The sequence below is a fragment of the Pipistrellus hanaki genome (genome assembly GCF_964339955.1).
Source record: "Pipistrellus hanaki genome assembly, chromosome: 4".
NCBI lineage: Eukaryota > Metazoa > Chordata > Mammalia > Chiroptera > Vespertilionidae > Pipistrellus > Pipistrellus hanaki.
The window spans coordinates 1,118,153-1,141,987 of NC_140506.1; the positions used below are offsets into that span (position 1 = coordinate 1,118,153).

Consider the following 23,835-nt stretch of genomic DNA (forward strand, 5'->3'; position numbering starts at 1 on the left):
GGTGTGGGCGTTAACCCTCTTTGTAAAGACAGTTTGTGGGAACGTGTGAGATGGTGAGTGAGAACGGTTCTAAGGTTTCACCTATTTGTTTCCGTCCCCCCCCCCCCCCCCCCCCCCCCCCGCACCCTCTCACCTCCCGGGGTCAGAGTGCGATCAGGGCGATGGCCGAGCCTCCGGTGCGTCTTCCTCTGGGTCGCCTCGGCCCGGCCTGCCCGGCGGTGCAGCCCGCCGGTCTGGCGGACACGCGTGTGCGGGCTCACTCTGTGGGCGCGGACAGGACGGCCTTGCAGGGCGATGGGTCGGGCCCGGGGGTGAGGCTGGCCCAGGGGAAGCATCGGTCCCGCACCCGGGAGGGTTTCTGCGTTGTCCCCACGCACACCTGCGGTCCGGAGCGTGGGCCGCGCCTGTTCCCGCCGCCGGCGAGGCTGTGACTGCGCGCTCGCTCACACGCACCCGAAGTGACAACACGCTCACGTTGGGCCGGAGGCCTGGGCCGTCGGGGGGCGGTGGACACAGAGCCCGCACGTTCCTTATTTTAAGACATTTCCTGGACGGTTTGTTATCCTCGGAGAGGGCGGAATTGGTAATGTCCCCTTTTATAGAAACAAGCACTGTGTCACTGATATTCCATCCGAGAAGGAAAAGGGATCTTCTTTTGGGAACTAGTTCCAGAGAAGTCCTCAAATCGAACCGCATTTTAAGAAAACAAGGGCTTAACTTTTACCTTACATTTTCTCTTTAAAAAAAATATTTTTTTATTAATTTCAGAGGAAAAGGGAGAGGGAGAGAGAGATAGAAACATCAATGATGAGAGAGGATCACGGATCAGCTGCCTCCTGCACACCCCACACTGGGGATCGAGCCCACAATCTGGGCGTGGGCCCTGACTGGGAATCGAACTGTGACCTCCTGGTTCATAGGTCGATGCTCAACCACTGAGCCACCCGGCCGGGCACATTCTCTCGTCTTCAAATTGCAATTATATCTGGAGTTGTAAAGTGGTTGAATTTACAGTTAATCTGTTTTTTTTTGTTTTTGTTTTGTTTTGTTTTTTAACTTCCAGGCACTTTAAAAACTGGACAATTATGATTTATTCTTAGTTTTAAAGCATTCACAGGTAGAGTGGAGAGAGAGATGCCGTCTGGATAGAAGGCTCTGTCCCAGCTGTTTTATGCTCAGCCGTGGGGACCCCCCAGCAGGCCCGGACCACAGGAACTGGGGGTTCACAGGAGACCCCCAGCCTGTGGCCCTGCAGCTCCAGGGTGAGCGAGGGGTTCTGGGCAGGCTTTCTGACCCTTGTCACCCCGTGTTGTGATGAGTGCATGTTAAAGGCCCATCACTGTGCGTGTATGCGTGTACACTCACAGACACACACACACGCACACGGAATCGGCCGTGCAGCCCCTGTAAGACGAGCTGTGTCGGTGGGAACCGTGACGCAGCTGCGACAGGACACAGTTCGCGTCTCGGCGAACAGCTGAGTGTGTAATGACGAGTCCCTGAGCTGGTTACGGTGTCTCCCCTCGGAGACCCGCCGAGACGCCGATAAGCCAGGTTTCCCGCAGAAGCGCGGCCGTGCGGGAAGGCCTGTCTCCAGGCGCCGGGCTCCGTGTGGGCCGAGCGCGGCCCGGGGGTTTGCCGTCACTGCGGATAACGTCTCACAGGCACAGTGTCCGGGTTTTAATTTTTAAAAATATTTTTATTGATTTCAGAGAGGAAGGGAGAGGGGGAGAGAGAGAAACATCAGTGGTGAGAGAGAATCGCCCACGGCTGCTCCTGCACGCCCCTCACTGAGCATCCAGTCCGCAGCCTGGCCTGTGCTCTGCCCGACCCCTGGCTCCCAGGCGGACGCTCAGCCGCCGGGCGCCGGGCAGCTCCGGGCTGAAGGAGCCGCGTGTGGACGGAGCGCTGCCAGCGTGACCTGGGACCCTGTCCCTTCGCTGCTGCGTCCTGGGGCCGGGCTCTCCCTGGACGGGCCCGGGCCCGCCTTCCTGTCTCCGCTGCCGGCCGGCGGGCGGAGAGGGCCGTGTGTGCTCTGGCACAGCCCTGCTCTGTGCGGGTGCTCCTCCACCGCAGCCCGAGGGGCCTGAGAAAGGGGGTCCCCATCTGGTCCATGGCCACCTCTGCCTGCTGCTCGCTGCCCCGGGCCTCCCTCCCCGGCCCTCTTCCGCCCGACGGCGCCCCACCTGCCCGGCCGGGACAGGTGACGGCCCAGGTCACCCACCAGCCTCCAGCCCTGCAGGCCCAGCGCCCAGCACTCACCCCGTCCCCCTCCCCTCCCTGCGCCAGCCGGGCACAGGGCCTGCCTGGGCTTCCTCCGAGCAGCTGCCCAGCCCAGCATTTGTGACTGTGTGACTGCGTTTGTGTGTGTGACTGTGTCTGTGTTTGTGTGTGACTGCATTTGTGAGTGTGACTATGTTTGTGTGTGACTGCGTGCGTGTGTGTGTGTGTGTGCCGGGATTTGTGAGTGTGTGGCTGCGTTTGTGTGTGTGACTGTGTTTGTGTGTGTGACTGCGTTTGTGTGTGTGACTGCGTTTGTGAGTGACTGCGTTTGTGAGTGTGACTGTGTTTGTGAGTGTGACTGTGACTGTGTTTGTGTATGTGACTGTTTCTGAATGTGATGGCATTTGTGAGTGACTGCGTTTGTGTGTGCCTGCGTTTGTGTGTGTGACTGCGTTTGTGTCTGTGACTTTGTTTGTGTGTGTGACTGTGTGTGTGTGACTGTGTGTGTGTGACTGTGTTTGTGACTGCGTTTGTGTGTGTGACTGCGTTTGTGTGTGTGACTGTGAGTGTGTTTGTGTGTGTGACTGCGTGTGTGTGACTGCATTTGTGTGTGTGACTGCGTTTGTGTGTGTGTGACTGCGTTTGTATGTGACTGTGTTTGTGTGTGTCTGCATTTGTATGTGTGACTGCGTTTGTGTGTGACTGAGTTAGTGTGTGTGACTGCATTTGTGTGTGTGTGACTGTATTTGTGTGTGTCTGCATTTGTATGTGTGACTGAGTTAGTGTGTGTGACTGCATTTGTGTGTGTGTGACTGTATTTGTGTGTGTCTGCATTTGTATGTGTGACTGCGTTTGTGTGTGACTGAGTTAGTGTGTGTGACTGCATTTGTGTGTGTGACTGTATTTGTGTGTGTGACTGCATTTGTGTGTGACTGTGTGTGTGTGTGCTGGCGTGTGTGAGTGTGACTGCGTCTGTGTGTGTGACTGCGTCTGTGTGTGTGTGTGTGCACCGGCCTGTGTGTGTGACTGTGTGTGTGTGACTGTGTGTGTGTGACTGTGTGTGTGTGACTGTATGTGTGAGACTGTGTGTGTGTGCGTGTGTGTGTGCACCGGCCTGTGTGTGTGACTGTGTGTGTGTGACTGTGTGTGTGTGACTGTATGTGTGAGACTGTGTGTGTGTGCGTGTGTGTGTGCACCGGCCTGTGTGTGTGACTGTATGTGTGTGACTGTGTGTGTGTGACTGTGTTTGTGTGTGTGCCGGCGTGTGTGTGTGTGTGTGTGTGTGTGTGTGCGTGCGCGCGCGTGTGTGCCTGCGTGTGTGAGTGACTGCGGGCATTAGCATGTGCTTTGATCCCTGAAAGGCGGGCGCGGGCGCTCTGCTCATCCAGATGGCCGCCCGGCAGACAGCGGCGCTCAATAGCCTGTCTAGACTGCGCGGGCAGACAGATACCGCCACCCATCAAATTAGCGTCTGTCAGATTTATGGTAATGGCCGCCGGCCGTCGGCGGAGATTTACGCCTGTGTCTGTCTCCGCACCTCGCCCGCTCGCCGGCTGAATGGCTGCGTCTGAATGAGGAGGAGAACAGAAAGGCGTTAGGGCGGCTGCCGGGCTATTGATCAGGCCCCCACCCCCGCCTCCCGGGAGGAAGGGAGAGGAGGAGAGGAGGAGAGGAGGAGAGGAGGACAGGAGGACAGGAGGACAGGAGGGAGAGGAGGAGAGGAGGAGAGGAGGAAGGGAGAGGAGGAGAGGAGGAGAGGAGGAGAGGAGGAGGGGAGGAGAGGAGGAGAGGAGGAGAGGAGGAGGGGAGGAGAGGAGGAGAGGAGAGGAGGAGGGGAGGAGAGGAGGAGGGGAGGAGAGGAGGAGAGGAGGAGAGGAGGAGAGGAGGAGAGGAGGAGAGGAGGGCTCCTGCTCTCGGTGCGGCACAGGGAAGCCACGCCTGTGGGCGCTGCTGGGCCTTTCATGTCGCTCCGGGGGATGCGATCGGCCCGGTGACCTCTGCCAGCGGGGGGCGCGCCCAGGGCTGTGCTTCCCACCGGCCTCGCCTTTGATCTGCCCCCTGCCCCTGGGGTCAGCTCCTGTGGCTGGCCTGCGGGAGGGGCAGGTGGAGGGGCCGAGGACGCAGAGTAAATAAATAAACAGCCGACCAGCCCCGCTCCCCCTGGCTGCCCTTCGGGAGGGTCCTCGCCGCGGTGGGCCTGGCGGCTGTCACACGGCGGAGGGGCCTGCTGCGGGGCTGGCTACGCAGGACAGCGAGGCCCTGCGGCTGCTCCCTGGGCGGCGGGGACCTGCGGAGGGCCGGGCGCCCGTGGCCCAGGAGGCCGCAGGGGCGGGGCATCGGGGACCGGCCCCTGGGTGTCCGCGGGGAGAGCTCTCCTGGTGAATTGTGGGCACAGCCCCACAGGACGGCCATTACCGGCCGGCTTCCTGCTGCGGTGGCCTCGCCAGGGACCGGCAGCCCACATGGGCACACCGGGGCGGGCACACCAGGACGGGCACACCGGGGCGGGCACACCGGGACGGGCGCACCGGGACGGGCACACCGGGGCGGGCACACACCCGGACGGGCACACCGGGGCGGGCACACCAGGACGGGCACACCGGGACGGGCACACCGGGGCGGGCACACCGGGACGGGCGCACCGGGACGGGCACACCGGGGCGGGCACACCGGGACGGGCGCACCGGGACGGGCACACCGGGGCGGGCACACACCCGGACGGGCACACCGGGACGGGCACACCGGGACGGGCACACCGGGACGGGCGCACCCGGACGGGCACACCCGGACGGGCGCAGAACCACTGGCGTCCCCAGGACACCCGTTCCCGCCCGCAGGCAGTTGTCCCGCCTCCTCACCATCCGGCCTCGGGGTGGGGGCGGGGGGCGGGGAGCACCCGACCTCCTCCTCCAGCCGTGGCCGCTGCCATTTTGACGCGAGAGCTACTTTGAGTTCCTTGTGAGAAACAGTATAGTTTTTACAAGACACGCTTATGGGTGTTAAAACGTTAGCGGCCTCCTCGCACGTGTTTACCGGGCCGTGTCTCAGCGACCCGCCCTCCTCCCCGGCGGCTCTGTGCTGGGGGGCCCTGCGGGGAGCCGGGCGCCGCTGGGTCAGGGACACCCCGCACTCCGCGCCCTGCACCCGCGGCCGTGGGCTCCCCGGCCGGACAGCGCACTGGAGGCGGCGCCGGACGCTGGGGCCTGAGGCCGTAGGACCTCACCGAGCGTCTCACGGGGAAACCGAGGCACGGAGAGGGTGCTCCGTCCGAGTCAGCCTGAGGGCCATGGACTGCCTGTTACCCCCAGCAGCCAGGGGCCGAGGGCCATGACGTGGCCACTTCCCCGCGCTGCCCCTGCTCAGTCCCCGGGGACCGGCCCCTCCGGAGCCGGGAGGCGCTTTGCTTCTCGGGGGGAAGGCTGCGCCGGGAAGGACAGCGGTGGTCCCTGCGGCCGCGCCTCCGTGGGGCCGGCAGCGGAGCGGGCCTCTGGCCGGGGAGCGGGTGACGGGGGAGCGGTGGTCCCTGCGGCCGCGCCTCCGTGGGGCCGGCAGCGGAGCGGGCCTCTGGCCGGGAGCGGGTGACGGGGGAGCTGTGGTCCCTGCGGCCGCGCCTCCGTGGGGCCGGCAGCGGGCCTCTGGCCGGGGAGCGGGTGACGGGGGAGCGGTGGTCCCTGCGGCCGCGCCTCCGTGGGGCCGGCAGCGGGCCTCTGGCCGGGGAGCGGGTGACGGGGAGCGGTGAGCCTGGCCCGGGCGCCGTCTGAGGCGCGGGCTCTGCTGTCGGGCCCGGTGACCGCAGTGCAGTGCGGTGCCCGCCCGCCCGGGGGTGGACAGCCCGGCAGGGGGAGGAGGGGAGGGGCTGGGACCCAAGCCCCCTCCCAGGGGCTCTGCGCTGATGGCGTGGCGCCAGGGAGAGGCGGCCGGGAGCTGCACACGTGTCTGGGGGGAGAAGCTGCCACGGGCCCGTTGTACGCACCCGGACCCCGGGCTGTCCGGTGGCCGCTGGGCCGGCCCGGAGGCCGGGGTGCGGGAAGGCCGGCTGTGTGGCTGTGTGGAGGACATCTGCCCGGACAGACAGCCTGGGCCGGAAAGACCCTCCGGCACAGAGGCCTGGGCGGCGGAGGGTCCTGCTGGGGTTTGGGAGGTGGCGGGAGGGGCTGAGGCCGCAGGCGGGGGCGCGGACAGACAGGCCCGGAGGAGAGGCTGAGCGGAGCCCTGGGCGGGAGGGCGGGGTGGCCGAGGCCGGGCGGGGTGGCCGGACCGGTGGATGTGCCGGAGGCAGGACTGAGCGCTGTCCCCTCGGAGCGGAGTGCAGGTGGGGGGGCGCTCCGCTGTCCCCCACACGCGGGGGATTGCGGGGGGCGGGGGGCGGAGGGACCCCTGTAGTGGGATGTGACGACGGCGCCCAGAGCAGGGAGCCTGCGGGGGGGGGGGGGGGGGGTGTAGGTGACACAACACCCCCTTCTCTCTGTGCCCTGCTCCGAGGGCTGGCTCCCGGCTCGGCACAGACGGGAAGGCCCAGGAAGGACAGGAGCCGCTGGCACTGCAGGCCTGCTTTCTGCCCGCGAACGCCGTCAGACGCGGACCAGGAGGTGCTGGAGCTGCGCTGCCTCCGTCCTCGCTCTGCGCGTTGGGGAGGAGTGCGAGGCCGGGGGGGGGGCGGGGGGGGGCGGTCCGGGTGCCGTGAAGGGCGGTGAGCGTGCTCTCCGCGCGGGCGGCCACGCCGGGGTCCCTGGGTGGTCCTGTCGCCGTGAGAGGCGCTGTTTGAAAACCAGCTGTTCCCTTCGGCAGACGGGAGAGGAACTGCATCTTATAGACGGTGACTTTCTACTCCGCTTCCTTTCTGAGGTTCTTAGTTAAAGAGAAAATAAAAACCACACACCCACCCTGACCTAGTTCCAGGATGAGAAGCCCTGGCGTTCTGGGCTGCTGGCTTAGATGAGGGTCTCGGGTTCGAGTCTCTAACTCTGATGGCAGACACGGGCGCTAACTTCTAAGACCATTTCGTGCGCGGCTCCAGGTGGTGGTGGGGGGATGGCCACAGGCAGGCCAGGGCCACGGGGGCTCTGAGGCTCGGCTCAGCCTCTCTCCCCTTCGGTCTCAGAGCTGCCCCACATCATACACACATGCACCCACATGCATGCACACACACCTCACACACAGAGCATGCATGCACTTATATTGGCATCTCCCCACCGGCTCTGCCGGGCGTCCTGGGGGGCAGGTGCAGGGTGCATCCTGGGGCCCAGTGGTGGGACCGCGCCCCTCGGCGTTCCTGCCGCTCAGGAGAGAGCGGGACGGTGTGTCTGCGTGGCTGCTGGGGCGGAAACTGGTCTGTGGTTCCGTGCTGCCCTCGTGTCTCTGCTCTGGGTCCCCTCCCCTCCTAAGCAGCAGGTCATTGGATGGCTCCTGAGAGCCACTGGCGGCTGTGGGCCATTCACGCCCCGTCCACGTGTCATTCACACCCCGTCCACGCGCCGTCTATGCCCGCCATGTGCTGTCCACGCCCCCGTCACCCCCCCAGCGCCGTCCACGCCCCCATCCACGCCCCCCATCCACGCCCCCCATCCACGCCCCCCATCCACGCCCCCGTCCACGCCGCCTGACGACTGTCTCCCCACAGTGTTTCCGAGCGCTGTGCTGCAAGGGACCCCCGCCCGCACGCCCCGAGTATGACCTCGTCTGCATAGGCCTCACGGGCTCCGGCAAGACCAGCCTGCTGTCCCGGCTGTGCAGCGAGAGCCCCGAGCACGTCGTGTCCACCACCGGTGAGTGCCCCCCCGCCCCTCCCCGCCCCTCCGCCGACGGTGGCCCCTGGGCGGCCACCTGCGGGCTGACGGGTCCCAGGTTCAATCCTGGACAAGGACACATGCCCAGGCTGTGAGCTCCGATCCCCAGTAGGGGGCGTGCAGGAGCAGCCGATCCATGAGTCTCACATCACTGGTGTTTCCCTCTCCCTCTGGCATGAATAAAATATACACGGAGTGGCCAGGTTATAATGACCACCTGACGGTGTAGGCACATTAGCTGCGTCCTATGGGATGTGGAAGCCAAAGGCCTGTTCCAACACCTTTGCCGTCTGCTTTACCAAGATAAAACGTCTCCAGTTTGCACAGGAACACAGGGTTGGACAGTCGAGCATTAGAAAAAAGTCACGTGATTTGATGATTCACATTTTCAGTTGCATCATGCAGATGGCAGAGTGAGAATTTCCCAGAAAAAACATGAAAGCATGCACCCCACATGCATGAGTACAACCCTCCAAGTGGTGGGGGCAGTGTTGTGGCTCGGATCCGTGCACTGGTGGGGTCCCTTGGCCTGCACCCTCTCGAAATCCAGGCCCCCCTCCCCCGCCTCGTGCACAAATTCGTGCACCAGGCCTCTAGTCCTACATAATAAAAGGCTAACATGCAAATAGATGGAACGGCGGAATGACCAGCAGAATGACTGGTCGCTGTGATGTACACTGACCACCAGGGGGAGACACCATGCAGGAGCTGCCCCGGTGGCCAGTGCACTCCCACGGGCTCACACTGCGAGTGCAGCGGTGGAGGGAGCCCTCCCTCCTCCACAGCAGCAGTGAGGACGCTGACTGAGGGCTTAGGCCGAGGCCGCCAGCAGGACATCCCCTGAGGACGGCCCCTCCAAGTGCACGAGTTCCGTGCCCTGGGCCTCTGGTGTTAGATAACGCTTGAAATCTTAAATGGGTTGGGTGCTCAGGAAATCGGAGTCTGTTAACTTTCATAAATTAGTGGGTCTGTTCATTGGAAAAGGGGGCTTGTATATGATGAGAAGTTCCAGTGAGACGGAGCATCTCATCCTGGTTATGACTCAGATACCCCAGTTCTCCCAGAACCCGGCTTCGCGTGGGTCCTCTCAGAAATGTTCTGCGTGTACACGTGTTTACACGTGTGTGTCCGTGTATAAGTATGTGCACATGTGTTACATATGTTATAACTGAATTGGTTTAAATGATGATAGCTAAATACTAAATATGTAGTTCATCCTAAAGCCACACTCTGAATATATAAGAAATGACATTATAAAATAATTGTCTTGTATACATAATTGATGCTACGTTTAAGAAAAATATATGTATGACATTACCCACATCCTTAAAAGAACACTAGCATGAATACTCTGAAATTTTAATATAAGAAGGCTTTACCTTAGACACCCTGATCTCTTAGGTTGCCGAGTTACAAATGAGAGAAATTTTAGGAATTAGTTCGATGTCAAGGTCCCAGTAGATTTAATATTTTCTTTGAAGTTTCTCTATATTTCCAAATGTCTTCCTAACATTTTCAAATTGCTATTATATACTAAAAATATGATATTTTGAAGAAAAGGGTTGTGTTTTGCTGTAACACACAGCTATGTTTTGAAAAACAGTAGCAGATGATATCAGATTATCAGTGTATCTTAGAAATTGTGTTTCTAGTGTAAATATGAGCTAAGAAGAGTACTTAATCTGACAAAAAAAAAAAAAAAAAAGAGGGTGTGAGTGATGGTGCATTCTAAGAAGTGGTTGCTGATTCCTGTGTTCTGGTTTCAGGTTTCAGTATAAAGGCAGTGCCCTTCCAGAATGCCGTCTTGAACGTCAAGGAGCTCGGAGGTACAGCATCTTACATGTTTCTGTGTCTCCCTCCCACTTCCCTCACTGGGCACTAACGTGGCCCCTGTCGTTAAAACCTAGCCATTTGTTAGTTATGCTGATGGGTGGATCCTTTTACCTCTGCCCTGGAGAATGCATTTCCCAGAAACAGTTCCTCCTCTTTGTGTGTGTCTGAAGGGCCGTCCTGAGTTCTAGATAATAGAAACGTTGTTTCCCTTTGTACGGATTGAAGAGCTGTACCATGAGATCCATTTCAGCAACTGCACTCTTTCCTGTTACTTATTAACAAACCAGAGGCCTGGTGCACGGATCCGTGCACTGGCGGTGTCGCTTGGCCTGCACCCTCTCGCAGTCCGGGACCCCTTGGGGGATGTCGGACTGCTGGTTTCGGCTCGATCCCTGCAGGCCAGGCTGAGGGACCCCACTGGTGCATGAATTTGTGCACGGGGCCTCTAGTATGCATGTAAGATCTTCGGTTAATCTCGTCCTGCCTTCCCTCTGAGATTCAGCAGTCTGTTCTATGTTTCCATGCCTGAGCATTGAGCGCCTGCCCCCTGGTGGTCAGTGCACATCATAGCTACCGCTTGAACGGTCGGACGGTTGCTTAGGCTTTTATATATGTATGGTGAATTTTTTCATGAGAAGTGTTTTGAAAGAGCTTTTTTTTTTTTTTTAATTTGGTAAATTCAGCAAATGTAAGAATGGAAAAAAAAATAGCACAGCAAAATAACCAACATAAAGTTATGATAAATAGGTAATACCTATTACAAGAGTAATCACAACAAATGTAAATGGATTAAATTCCCATTTTATAATATGGGTGGCATGAAAATGGTTATAACATACTCAGCCATAATTGGTGATGAGTGACACTGCACAATAAAAACCTGCAGTCAGTTCTTCCTCAGACGTATGATTTGCAAATATCTGACGAGAGATACTCTAAGGACAGACCATTGGAGAGAACACACTTGGACGGACACAGGGCACGGCAGCAGGAGGCTTGCAGTTGTCTGTGTGGGAAATAATACAATCATAATCTATTATAAAAGCATAATATGCTAATTAGACTGGACAGCCAAATGGCCTTCCAGACATCATTCTGGATGAAGCCACGAATTCAAGCCCTGTATTAATAGCAGATAAAATGAAATTCAAAGCAAATAATATTAACCAGAATAAAGGATTTCATATTGTTAAAATATATGTTATTGATTTTTTTTTTTTTTTTTTTTTTACAGAGAGGAAGGGAGAGGGATAGTTAGAAACATCGATGAGAGAGAAACCAATCGTTATAGGATTTCATATTGATAGACTAAGGTAACTGAGTAATTATAAACTTTTACATATTTAACTACATAATTCTGAACTACACAAAGCTAAAACAGAAAAAGGTAAGAAAAAAAAATCAACAGATCCAAAATTAGTAGACAATTTGGCTATACTTTTCTCAGAAGACAACAGATCACATAAATAAAAATATATAAAGAACTTAACTAGCCAATTAACAAGTTGATCTCACTGACAATTATGTTATTTTATTTTATTATTTTTAAAAATATATTTTATTGATTTTCCACAGAGAGGAAGGAAGAGGAATAGAGAGCTAGAAACATTGATGAGAGAGAAACATCAACCAGCTGCCTCCTGCACACCCCCTACCGGGGATGTGCCCCCAACCAAGGTACATGCCCTTGACCGGAATCGAACCTGGACCTTTCAGTCCGCAGACCGATGCTCTACCACTGAGCCAAACCGGTTTCGGCCAATTATGTTACTTTATATTCACACAGAAGGTCATGTTCTTTTGAAATACACATGAAATCTTTACACACATGACCATATGTAATGTTTTCTGATTAAAATGCAATTAGAAATTAATAGCAAATAGACAAAAACAATGACACGTGAAACAAGTTTTAAACCATGTGTTCTAACCATGAACCACCTAAAACAGTAAAAACAGGAAGTCTGTGACGTGTGTCAGTTATGTCACGTGAAGCTGTGCGGCAGTCTGTCCCCTCAGACATCAGAGCGTGCTCTGTCGGTCACCCCAGGCGACAGCTCCTCGGGAACGAGCTCTGTGAGCGCCCACGCCCACTGTGAGCGGTTACTGTAAAGAAACAGGCGGCGTTAACGTGTGCGGTTTAAAAAAAAAATCAGGCATCGGGGGAAGGCTCAGAAAGGAAAATATCCGTTTCTGGATACTTCTATGGGGCTGAGTTATTCAGATTAAACATGTAAGCCGCTGAAGCTCTAAGACTGAGATGCTATCAAATCCATCAATTTAACGTGTAGGTGAGAAAAGTCTCCGTGCTAATTCGAGGGGACAGACCGGCCTGTCTGGGAGCCCGGCGCTCGGTTACTCAGAGGAGCGCGTATGACACAGAGTTCACCCTGCAGAGCGAGCGGCTGCTGCGATGGACCGGCCCGGGCATTCCAGAGCGGCCGTGCCGCGGGCTCCACTCTCCCCCCACCCCGCAGTCCGGGCAGCTGCCGACGGGCACGGTGTTGGTGCTGCCACTGCATCGGCCACGTGCGGCCCCACCGAGGAGGAGGGGGAGGGGAGTCAGTAACCACACGCACTAACAGGCATCGGCGTGCACACGCGTCAGCGCAGTTCCAGGCGTTTTAATGGTTTTGTGCACGGCAGGCACCGTCTTCGTTGCCTGTCAGGAGTCTTCACGGCTTCCGGTGGCCTTCCCGCGTGGACCCCACGTCTCCACGTGACACCTCGGCTGGGCCGCACAGGCCAGGCCCTGCTGTGTTTCCATCCTCACGCGCTGTGCTTCCTGGTGGGAGTCCGGTGGCCGGTGGTGATCGCGCGGGCCCTGTGCTCTCACCCACCTCCTTCCCGGCGGCCGCTGTGGTGTGGGCTCTTCGCCCAGCCTCGTCCTTCTGCTCAGCCATCTCTCCGCTCCAGTCCCGCTGGGCCCAGATGTTCAATCATGTATCACCTTATTTATATTGATGTCAGAGAGGAAGGGAGAGGGAGAGAGGTAGAAACGTCAGTGAGGAGAGAGAACCATGGCTCGGCCGCCCCCTGCACACCCCCCACCGGGGTGCAGCCTGCACCCGGGGCCTGTGCCCGACCGGGAATCGAACCCTGACCTCCTGGGTCACAGGCCCTGGCAGGGGCTCTTGCTCTGAGAGCACGTGGCCCCTGGGCCGTGGGAAGGGCCTGCACAGGGCAGCGGCCCGGGTGCCGATGCTGCTCCTTTACGAGACCCTCCCCCGTGGGCAAGACGCTCCGAGCACCCCGTGGGGACCAGGCTCCGCGCCTCACCCCGCGGGTGACAGTCTGGGCTCCCCCCTGCTCTTCCCAGAATTCCCTGAGCTGCTCAGGGTCCCGGGGAGGGCGGGGTCTTGGCCCTTTGGGAGGACAGGATCTGATGGGCAGCATTTGCCGGTGTCACTGGGAGCCACCTCCCGCCGTGTCCGGCTTCCCACACGACGTCCCTGAACACAGAGCCGGTGCGCCCTCCACCCATCTCCGCCCCGAGTCCTCGCAGGGTGACCGGGCGGCCCCGCGGCGGTCCGTGCCCGGAGACGGCGCCGCTGCTCTCTGTGGCGGCCGCCCCCCGCCCCGCCGGCCGCCGGCCGCTCTGGCCGGGAGAGGGGTGTGTGTGTGCGTGTCCTCCCGGGACCGGGCAGATCTGAAGGCGCCCTCCGGGGCCAGGCCGGGGTCCTGTTCTCTCCCGTGTGGACGGCAGAGGCCCAGGGAGGGCCCTCAGGCTGTGTGTCCCCCGGCCCCCGCGGGCCCCTGCGGGTGTGAGAGCCCGGGCGCGGGCGGCGGGCGGCTGACCGGTGTCCGTGTGTCCGCAGGCGCCGACCACATCCGCAAGTACTGGAGCCGCTACTACCAGGGCTCGCAGGGCGTGGTGTTCGTGCTGGACAGCGCGTCCTCCGAGGGCGACCTGGAGACGGCCCGCAGCGAGCTGCACTCGGCCCTGCAGCACCCGCAGCTCTGCACCCTGCCCTTCCTCATCCTCGCCAGCCACCAGGACAAGCCGGCCGCCCGCTCCGCCCAGGAGGTACGTGCGGGGCCGCTCTGCGTCCGGCCTCGCCCCGCGTCACCGTCCCCCAGGCTCACCGCCGCGGCGCCCGTCCCGGGGCCGGTCCCCCAGGCTCACCGCCGCGGCGCCCGTCCCGGGGCCGGTCCCCCAGGCTCACCGCCGCGGCGCCCGTCCCGGGGCCGGTCCCCCACGCTCACCGCCGCGGCGCCTTCCCCCCGGAGCCGGGTCCCCCACGCTCACCACCGCGGCGCCCGTCCCCCCGGGGCCGGGTCCCCCAGGCTCACCACCGCGGCGCCCGTCCGGGGCCGGCCACCTGCCGCCTCCGTGGCTTTCTCCATGCGGCTGCGCCCTGGAGAGCCAGGCTGCCTCGCCTACTCACCGTTCTCACTGCCTGCGGGCCGCTGCCCGGAGTCCGCGTGGCTGCCCCCGCGGGCCTGCGGGACTCCTCCTCCTCCCCCGGGGGCGGGAGCCCGCGGGCCCCGGAGCCTCGCCCGCCCTCGGGGGGCGCCCTGGTCCCTCCGGGACGCGCGGCGCTGCCTGCCCGCGGTGGACCCGCTCCGGGACCAGGCAGGCTGCACGCTGAAGCTCCCGCAGGTCCAGAGCCAGCACATGCGGGTCACGTGGGGCGGGCCCCCCATCTTCCCCCCAGCTCCCGGCCTCAGCCTGCACCCCCAGGAAAGGAAAGCACGGAGGGCGTGAGGGCGGCAGGAGCTCGGTGCCGCTCAGCAGGGCTGCCGGCCCGGGCCGGGCCGAGACGTGGGAGCAGTGTGGAAGCTTCGGGGCAGCGGGTTTCAGTCTGAGCGCAGCGGCATGGGGCAGGCGGCCTGCTCCTCCGTGCGGGGGGGAGGGGGGAGGGGGGAGGGGACGACACGCCGGCCTGCGGGCCCGGGAAGGCCAGCCGGGGCCTTGGGTGGGCTCACTGAGTGCCCACACCCAGCAGCTGATTGTTAGGGCACAATGGGCGGGGCCCACGAGTGACGTCACAGACCCCCGCCTGGCCTGGCAGAAGGAGGGCGCCCTCCCCCCTCCCCCCATGCCCCCCTGCCCCCTGTCTCCCTGCCCCCCTGCCCCCCTGCCCCCTGTCTCCCTGCCCCCCTGCCCCCCTGCCCCCCGCCCTCCCCGCCCTCCCCGCCCCGTTCCGGTGTGCGCTGCCTCGGAGCCTGCGCCCCCCTCCCCGGCGGGGGCTGGTGGGAGCGGCTGCGCTTTGGTGTGGACCATGCCGAGAAGCCGAGGCGCCCGCGTCCCAGGTCGGGCCCCTCCCCTGAGGGTGGGGACCCGCCCTCTCCCCGCAGCGGAGGCCAGGCGTGGTTCTGTCCTGAGCGGCATGCTGCTCGGACCAGTGCTCTCTGGCCCGGTCCGGAGCGCCGGCAGTGCCGCCCGGAGGCGTTGGGCTCGGAAAGCCCTCCCTGAGGCCAGGCCTGCGGGTCGGCAGAGCGACCTCCGCGCAGGGAGCCTCCTCGGAGGCTGTGAGCGATGCCCGGGGACCTGAGCCATGACGACGGGAGCAGCCTTCCCGGTCTGCCCGGCCCTCGCCGTGCGGCCTCCGCTCTTCCCGGCCGGCGCTTCCCTGGCTCAGCGTGCTCTCCGGCGGGCGGCGTGGTGGTGGCGGCGTCCGAGGGGCAACCCGGTTTCTGATTGGCCGGCGCATGGTCCTGACGGAGCGTGTAATGCAGCACACGTGTGCGTGTCAGGTGCTCGGACAGCATTACATGTGATAAAGCACATGCCACAAGCCGTGTAGAGGTAACACAGACGGCCCGGGAGCTGCAGGCGCGGTTCTGGTGTGAGCGGCCCTGTGCACCGCCGTTCTCCTAACGCCCGCGCTGTGGGCCGTGGTGCGGCGCCGGGTGCGGGGGGGGGGAGGCGGTTACTGCAGACGCCGGCGGACGCGGCCCTGTCTCCCCGCGCACAGCGGGCGCCCGCCCGGAGGCCTTCCCACCGCTGCTCAGGGGCAGTGTCCGCCCCGGGCCCCTCGGCGTCCTCTGAGAGGGCCGTCTGTCCCCGTGCAGGAGGGAGCTCCCCCAGCGGGGTCCTCTCACTGGCCACGCCCACGCCCGCCCAGGCCTCCTGAGCCGTCTCAGCGGCACCGCGCTGACCACGGCCGTGTCTCCGCTGACGAGCGTGTGAGGATGGGAACCGGGCGGCGTAGGGCGTGACGTGGGTCTGAGTCGGACGACGCGATGGCTTCCCGGCTCCTGGGAAACCCAGCCTCTGGTGACCAGAGTCTAGCCCAGCGGTCGGCAAACTCATCAGTCCACAGAGCCAAATATCAGCAGCACAGAGATTGAAATTTCTTTGGAGAGCCACATTTTTTAAACTTAAACTTCTTCTACCACCACTTCTTCAAAATGGACTCGCCCAGGCCATGGTGTTTTGTGGAAGAGCCACACTCAGGGGGCCAAAGAGCCGCCTGTGGCTCGCGAGCCGCGGTTTGCCGACCATGGATCTAGTCGAATGTCCGCGGGAAGGTGCCGGTGTGTGATCGCACGTCTGCCGTTGCCATGCAGTGGCGATGCGGTCGCCGTGTGGCGGACAGGGCGTGCGGGCTCGGGGCGGCGGGAGTCCAGACATGAGGTGTCCCTGCCGTGCTGTGAGCATTGCTGTGTGGAGCCTGTTTTGTTTGGATGATGAGCGTTCGTGTTTCTGAACAACGCTCTCAGCGCTCGGCGCCTGGTGAGTAGAACTGCGTTGTTCATGTAGTTCTCACTGCTCCGTCTGCTCCGCTGGTTCGTCCGTACGCATCTCTGGAGAGCGTGCTGGTGTGCATGTATGTTACTTAACTACTACACTTCACCGTGATTACTGTTTACCCGTAAATAACCTGCGCTGTGCTCTTCCCCTTCCCGCAGAGGGTCAGAGGGGGGCGGAGGGTCGGGAATGCGGGACGGGGCTGTGTTGTCGGTAAATGCGAAGCCTCTAGTTTATTTATTTATTTTTTTATGTTCTGCGTAGCAGGGAGCAGCTGGGGTCTGCTTTTCCACGACAGAGCTTTGATGAGAACACGCAAAGCCGTGTGTGCATCACACGGAACACTCCGCTCCACGTGGCACTCCTTCCTGCATGTGGAGCGAAACGTGTGTGTGTGTGTGTGTGTGTGTGTGTGTGTGTGTGTTTGCAAAATAACCATCATGGAGCCCCTGCATGCTCACCTCCCGTGTCTTCCAGGGACCGCGACCCGCCTCGGCCGCGGCGGGGCTGGCGGGCTCCGGGCGGCCTGCATGCCTGTCGGGTGCGCGGCGGCTGACGCTCCGGGGACGCTCGCCTGGAGGCGGCGTGAGAGGCAGCTCCCTCCGGCCGCTCCGGCAGATGGGCCGCGCTCGGGGCGGGGGGTCTGGGGGGACCGTCAGGGCCTTGAAGGTCAGCTTCCTGCCCAGTGGGGGGCGGGCGTGTGCTGACCCCGTGGCCGTTCCCCTCCCCGGAGGCGCAGAGAGAGCGGGACGGCTCGCAGGTGTCTGTAAGGCACCTGCACGCTAAGGCACGGAGCTCACCCTGCGGCCGGCGGCCCAGCTCGCTCCGCCTGTCTTCCAGGCCAGGGGGCTGTCACAGGAGACTCTGGGGAGCAGGCGGGAGTGGTTTTAAAGCCGTGGGTTCCCTGAATAAAACATAGCGCTTTGGAATGAACGGAATTGCTTATTACATCTGTGACACTTAGAAGGTTTTAACGATTCTTACATTTACCCGTTTCTTCCTATAAAATATGACTCTGCTTCTTCCCCGGGCCTTTCTGACACCGTGTGCCCTGAGTGAGGTGCCGGCGAAGGCCGCCCTCTGGGTCCGTGTTTTGTAAAAGGCCGGCGTTTCGTTAGCCGTCACTCCGGGCGGCAGCGCCGGTTCCGCGGCAGCTCGCCGACCATCCCCTCCGCTCTTCTCCTTGTTTGTTTGTTTAGCCGCAGAAAACTCAGTTTAACCGCACATTCCACCGCTCACAAAGCTAATAAAACACTTGTCGATTTAAATGAATGTGAGGATAGACACAGAGCTAACGTCAGGGAGGCGCTTTGAAGATGAAAAGCACAATAAGCGTTAGCTATTACCATTAGGGCAATTATTATCATTATTGTCATTACATAGTGTCTGCGAACAAACACCTGTGCTTCCCGGGAAGGCTGGGCTGACAAGGCTTCCTCGCTGGGCCCGCCCGGACGGAGGACCTGAGACAGCCACCAGGGCTGTTTTCCTTTTTTCCTAACAGACCAAGGCGTGTGTGGGATCCTCCCCCTACAGAAAAATAAAAATGAACGCTGCTCGGGGAAGCATGGAACCGTTCTGAGTGGTTTGGGCATTTCCTGCGGGATTTCTCCTGCGAGGCCGGAGGAGTAGGAGAGGCGTTCCGAAAGGTTCCACAGCGTCGGCGTTGGTCTCCACATCGGCAGAACCCTCTCTGGCTCATTGTTCCCGAGTTGCATGGAGCTTAAAAAAATGGTCTGTGTCTGCCAGAAGCAGCAGCACAGCGCGATTATGGGGAGGAAATACGAAGACTTAATTTCTATCACAAAAATGGAAAGTTGTCCCTGGGGAGTACAGAGAATTAAGTCACATAGATTACCGACCACGAGACTACTTTAGGGAAGGTTCTTTAGATTACTCTACAGAAAGGGGACTTCAACACTGAGCCATATTCCTTCCAGGAAGCTGGCTGCAAAGGTTGTCATCAGTGGTCGTAGGTAAAGGGATACTGACGCTTAAAAAAAATGCCTACATTTTTTATTGATTTCAGAGAGGAAGGGAGAGGAGGAGATAGACGCATCCGTATGAGAGGGAATCATGGATCGGCTGCCTCCTGCACACCCCCTCCTGGGGATGGAGCCTGCAACCCGGGCACGTGCCCTTGACTCGAATCAAACCTGGGACCCTTCAGTCTGCAGGCCGACGCCCTATCCGCTGAGCCACACCAGCCAGGGCTTGATACATTTTAACAGGCAAAGGTAAGAAAGTCAAATGATCACCCGCCTCACAGCCAGGAAGATGTGCATGACCAGGCTGAAGGGGACGTCCCTCGTATTGCTGCAGATGGAACAGCGGGACCTGGGAGGACGGAGGTGGTGGTGGTGGTGGGTCTGAGGTGGGGAAGAAGCCGATGGTGACGGCGATGGTGATGGCGGGCCGGGCCGGTGCGTGGCGGCTGCCGCGGGCTGGGTTAGACAGCACGAAGCTCATACAGCCCCTGGGCCTGCCCTCATCCGTGACCAGTGAGGTGAGGCCGGGAAGCCCCCTGGGCGGGCTCTCTGTGGACTGCGGAATGACCTGGGGAGGGCCGGGCAGTATCAGGTTAACACCGAGCCTCTGTCATGAGCGACGTGCGACGACTGTGGTTGTGACTAATGAGCTGTCCGCCCCCAGGCGAGTCCGCATTGTCCCGCGTGGACCGTCCAGGCGGCTTGTGTAGGTTCCCACGCGGAGAGCAAGGAACGGTGAGAGAGGGGCCGGGCAGGCCCCGGAGCCGCCGGCTGGGGAACGGGCGTGTGGGCACTGGAGGGACAGACGCTGCGCCGGCGAGAAGACGGGCTGGCCGTCAGAGGGCCGCGCGGTGGCCGGGGAGAGCCGGGGTCTGCGGGCACCGCCGCGTCCTGGCTGATGGTTTTGTTATCAGTGATGCACAAAGCAGGTCGCTGGGCCCAGACAAGTGCCCTGATTTTCCGAAACATCGCTGTGAAGAACGCCCTTTCTTCGTTCCATGTAAAGATTCGCGTTGTCCTCGGTCCTGGACCGGCTTCCTGTAAAACGGCGCTTGTCAGAGCCATTGGAAAATCTCGTCCAAACACAGCGCTGCTGACGCGTGTGGGCAGAGGCTTGTCAGGGGTCACAGTGCGCGTTTCTGCCTGTTCGGGGCAGTAAAAACACCCATTTCCCCGTTTTTACGTCGACTTTGATGTTCGTTAATGAAAGCGCAAGTTGAGACATCTCTGTTCTTCCTGCATTAATGATGGCTTTTAATGACTTCTGTGCTAAGAAGCCAGGAAGCTCTTTTTTCGGTGAACGAGGGGAGTGAGACTGTGAGGTCAGACCCGGTCAGCAGGGCCTCGGTACCGGGAGCCGGTTCCTTCCCTTCCCCGAAGCCTTTTCTGTCTCAGCAAGTCCGCCCCCAGCGGACCCCGCTCCGGGACGCAGCCTGGCTGTGCGATCGGGGGTGGAAGGGGGGAGGGGGACACAGCCTGGCTGTGCGATCGGGGGATAGAGGGGGGAGGGGGGATAGAGGGGGGGGAGGGGACACAGCCTGGCTGTGCGATCGGGGGTGGAGGGGGGGAGGGGGACACAGCCTGGCTGTGCGATCGGGGGATAGAGGGGGGAGGGGGGATAGAGGGGGGAGGAGGGGGACACAGCCTGGCTGTGCGATTGCGGGACTGGGGGCAGGAGGGTGCGCTGCCCCCCCTGTGGGACGGAGCGCCCCTCCCGATGCCGGGCATAGAGAGTTTGCCCCCCGGAGACGCCAGGCGCCACTGTCACGGTGGAACGCCGGGCGAGCCCGCGCCGCCCTGTCCCCGGGAGAGCGGAACGGGACGGCCATGCCTGGAACACTTCTGACCGGACTCTGCTGGCCCCAGGGCTGCCCCGGCCCCCAGCCCCAGGGAAGCTGGGACGAGGGGGTGTTATCAGGCGGGAGTGGGCAGTGCGGCTGTCACTCCTGGGGTCGCTGTCACTGAGACAGTTTATTTATTTTAAATATATTTTATTGATTTTTCACAGAGAGGAAGGGAGAGGGATAGAGTTAGAAACATCGATGAGAGAGAAACATTCATCAGCTGCCTCCTGCACACCCCAACCAGGGATGTCCCATAACCAAGGTACATGCCCTTGACCAGAATCAAACCCGGGACCTTTCAGTCCGCAGGCCGACGCTCCACCCACTGAGCAAACCGGTTTCCGCAATAGTTTATTTATTTTAAATCTATTTTTATTGATTCCAGAGAGGAAGGAAGAGGGGGAGAGAGAGAACCATTGCTGATGCAGAGAGGGCCTGGCTTTATGGCGGGTGATGCTGTGTGGAGGGCGTGGCTTTGCCGAGGGTGATGCTGTGGGAGGGTGATGCTAACGGACGGTGATGCATTACGGGGGGTGTGGCTTTGTGGAGGCGATGCTGTGTGGAGGGGTGGCTGTGTGGAGTGGCGTGGTGCTGGCGCCCTCTCTCACGTGTCCGGGCATGTGCTCCCGGCGTGTCCCTGCGTCCCTGACCCTGTCCTCGGGTGCGGTCAGTTCCCTGGAGAAAACCGTGCGGTCCCACCGCCCTCTCCTCCCCTCTGTGGGACGGGTGTGCTTCACATTTCACTGTGTGTACGTGGTCTCCGGTGAGGGAGCAGGTGCCAGCTGACAGAGGGCACCATAGGGCGCGCACCCCGGCACCACGCACACTCACTCCAGTACCGGCGGCCGGTCCCTCCCGGGGCTGCACTCCCCGCCCCGGGGCTGTTCTGTGGACGTGGCCACGCTCTGGCCCATGCTCTGGGTCACGCTCTGGCCCACGCTCTGGCCCACGCTCTGGCCCACACCGTGGGAACCGGAGGTGCCTGTGACGGCGGACTGCGGCCGTTGTTAAGCAGAGCTAACGAGGAGCCTCGGGGAGACTGGTCCGGGCGGCGTTTGGTGAGTCACGGCGAGCGGGTGACAGGCCGGCGGGTGGGAGGCGTCAGGCCCATGGACACGCTCGGGGCCCGCGTCTCGGGGGAGCTGTCCGCACACTGCCACGTGTTCCACTGACGGTTCCACAGACTGAACTCCGAGACCACACGGGAAGCTCACGTCACGCCGGGCAGCCGTGTGAGGCTGCGTCATCCACAGTGAGATGACCTGTCCCAGCACAGCCTGGACATCCACACTCCGCCTGAGCCCGCCCCCGCTCACCGACCGCGGCCTGGGGCCCTGAGGGAGGGGAGGGCCCTAACGCCATTTTTGCACATCTTCCAGAATTCACCCTTTTATTTCGGAGGTCTGGTAACTCGTCCTGAGGGGAGGGGACGGCGGGCCTGAGGCCGTGGGGACAGGAGAACCCAACGTCTTCCTTCAGGGGGACAGGACCCCGGGGAGCTGCTGGGGGCCGCAGTGTGCGGGTTCAGACAGCGGGCCCCCTGCCCCGGGCCAGGCCACCTGGGTGCTGTTTGGTCTCAGTGGGCGTCTGGATGCAGCGAACACCCTGCCCCAGCGTGCGGCCCCGGCGTGTGGTTTCACATGTGGCCCCACGTGTGGCCCTGGCGTGTGGTCCCGGCGTGTGGCTCTGAGTGTGGCCCCACGTGTGGCCCTGGCGTGAGGCTGGGCACCAGGAGAGCCAGCTCCAAGGTGGAGGTGGCGAAGGAGAGCTCCCCTCGGTGCTGCCGACAGCGTGTTCTCAGCGACCCCCCGAGTCCAGTGCCAGGTCCCCCAGCTCTGAGCCCACATCTCCAACCTCGAGGCCCGCCTGGCGCGTGCCTGCGCCCATCCTTCCGGAACCCTCCGTTCCATGGCTGCGGGTCGTGTGGCTGCGAAGGGTGGTGCAGTGGGCGTGGTCTGCGGCGCTGAGATTTGATTTGATGAGCTTTGGCGGGACAAGGCGGCCTGGGGGCGCCTGAGGGGCTTTGCTTGGGGCCTAGGACCGGCCTAGGCGGGAGAGAGGCTAAGGAGGGAGGAGGCCAGGGAGGCTGCGGAGGCCAGGGTGGCTGCGGAGGCCAGGGAGGCTGCGGAGGCCAGGGAGGCTGCGAGGGCAGGAGGAGGAGTAGAGGCTGCAGGGCCTGAGGCAGGGGCTCCAGGGCCGATGGCCGAGCCTCGCCGTCAGGGTGACCGCAGAGGCCGTGGCAGCAGCCCTTCCTGTCCTCCCCTGAGGTGGGAGCCCAACAGGAGGACCCGGGGTTCAGCTTATTTTTATAAAGTTATTTCCGTTTTGCCTTGGCTGGTGGCTCAGTGGTTAGAGCACTGAAGGGTCGCAGGGTCGCGTCCGGGTCAAGGGCACGTACCTGGACCGCAGTTTCCATCCAGGCCCCGGTCAGGCACACGCAGTCAGGAGGCCCCCAAGGTGTCTCCTTCTCCCTATCCCCCCCACTTCCTCCTGTCTACTTTCCAAAAAAAAAAAAAGATGGGAAAATATCCCCGGTGAGGATTTACCAAAAATAAGTGATTCCATTTTGCAGGGGAGGGTGAGGGCGGGCGTGTGGAGCAGGGCCTTCCCGCGGGGCCGGGAGGTGGTGTGACCGGATGGAGGTGGAGATCATCCATGCTTTCTGACAATGACGGATCATGGCCCCCCCCCCCCCCCATTAACAGTGACCATCGACGTGGCAGCTGCCGGCTTTATTGCCCAGCACCCCATCGCCCGGCGTCCGATTGGACGGGCGGCTGAGCAGGAGCCAGGAGCTCCTGCCCCAATTAACCCCGCCGCAGCCGCAGACGGACGCGATGAAAGGGGTTAATGCCGCCGCGGGGAGGGTAATTATCGCCGCGTTAATGGGCCTGCGTGCAGCCGGCCAGGACCGTGTGTCTGCAGAGGCCGGGCCGGCGCCCGGGACCGGCTGACCGAGCTCCTTCTCTGGGCGATGCGGCCTCAGCTCCCCTCCCAGTCCGGCTGCCGGCCCTCACCTGGTCCCACGGCACCGTCACTGCCGCCCGCAGGGGGACGCCTGCCCACGGTGACCGAACCCCGGAGTCTGCGGCTGCCAGCCAGCCGCGTGTGCTCCAGCTCCGGTGCTCAGGCTCCCGCCACACACCGAGCTCCCGATCCCCGCTGCCCTTCCCAGCGGCTCCCGGCCCAGGCTGGTCCGGAGAGAGGGCTCGTGGGACAGCCTGGGCCATCGAGGGACAGCCTGGGCCGCCGAGGGACAGCCTGGGCCGCCGAGGGGCAGCCTGGGCCAATGAGGGGCCGTGTGGGCCAATGAAGGGCCGTGTGGGCCAATGAGGGGCCGTGTGGGCCAATGAAGGGCCGTGTGGGCCAATGAAGGGCCGTGTGGGCCAATGAGGGGCCGTGTGGGCAGCTGAGGGGCCGTGTGGGCCAATGAGGGGCAGCGTGGGCCAATGAGGGGCAGCGTG

General features: G+C 61.6%; 1 protein-coding gene across 1 annotated transcript in view; it reads left to right on the forward strand.

Moving 5' to 3' along the window:
• The window catches only part of ARL15 (ARF like GTPase 15), an 88,376-nt gene that overhangs the window by 33,303 nt on the left and 31,238 nt on the right, over positions 1 to 23,835 (forward strand). The window contains exons 3-5 of the mRNA XM_084881026.1: positions 7,844 to 7,988; positions 9,776 to 9,835; positions 13,661 to 13,869. Coding sequence (XP_084737152.1) covers positions 7,844 to 7,988; positions 9,776 to 9,835; positions 13,661 to 13,869 — 414 coding nt within the window. The remainder of the gene's footprint in view (positions 1 to 7,843; positions 7,989 to 9,775; positions 9,836 to 13,660; positions 13,870 to 23,835) is intronic.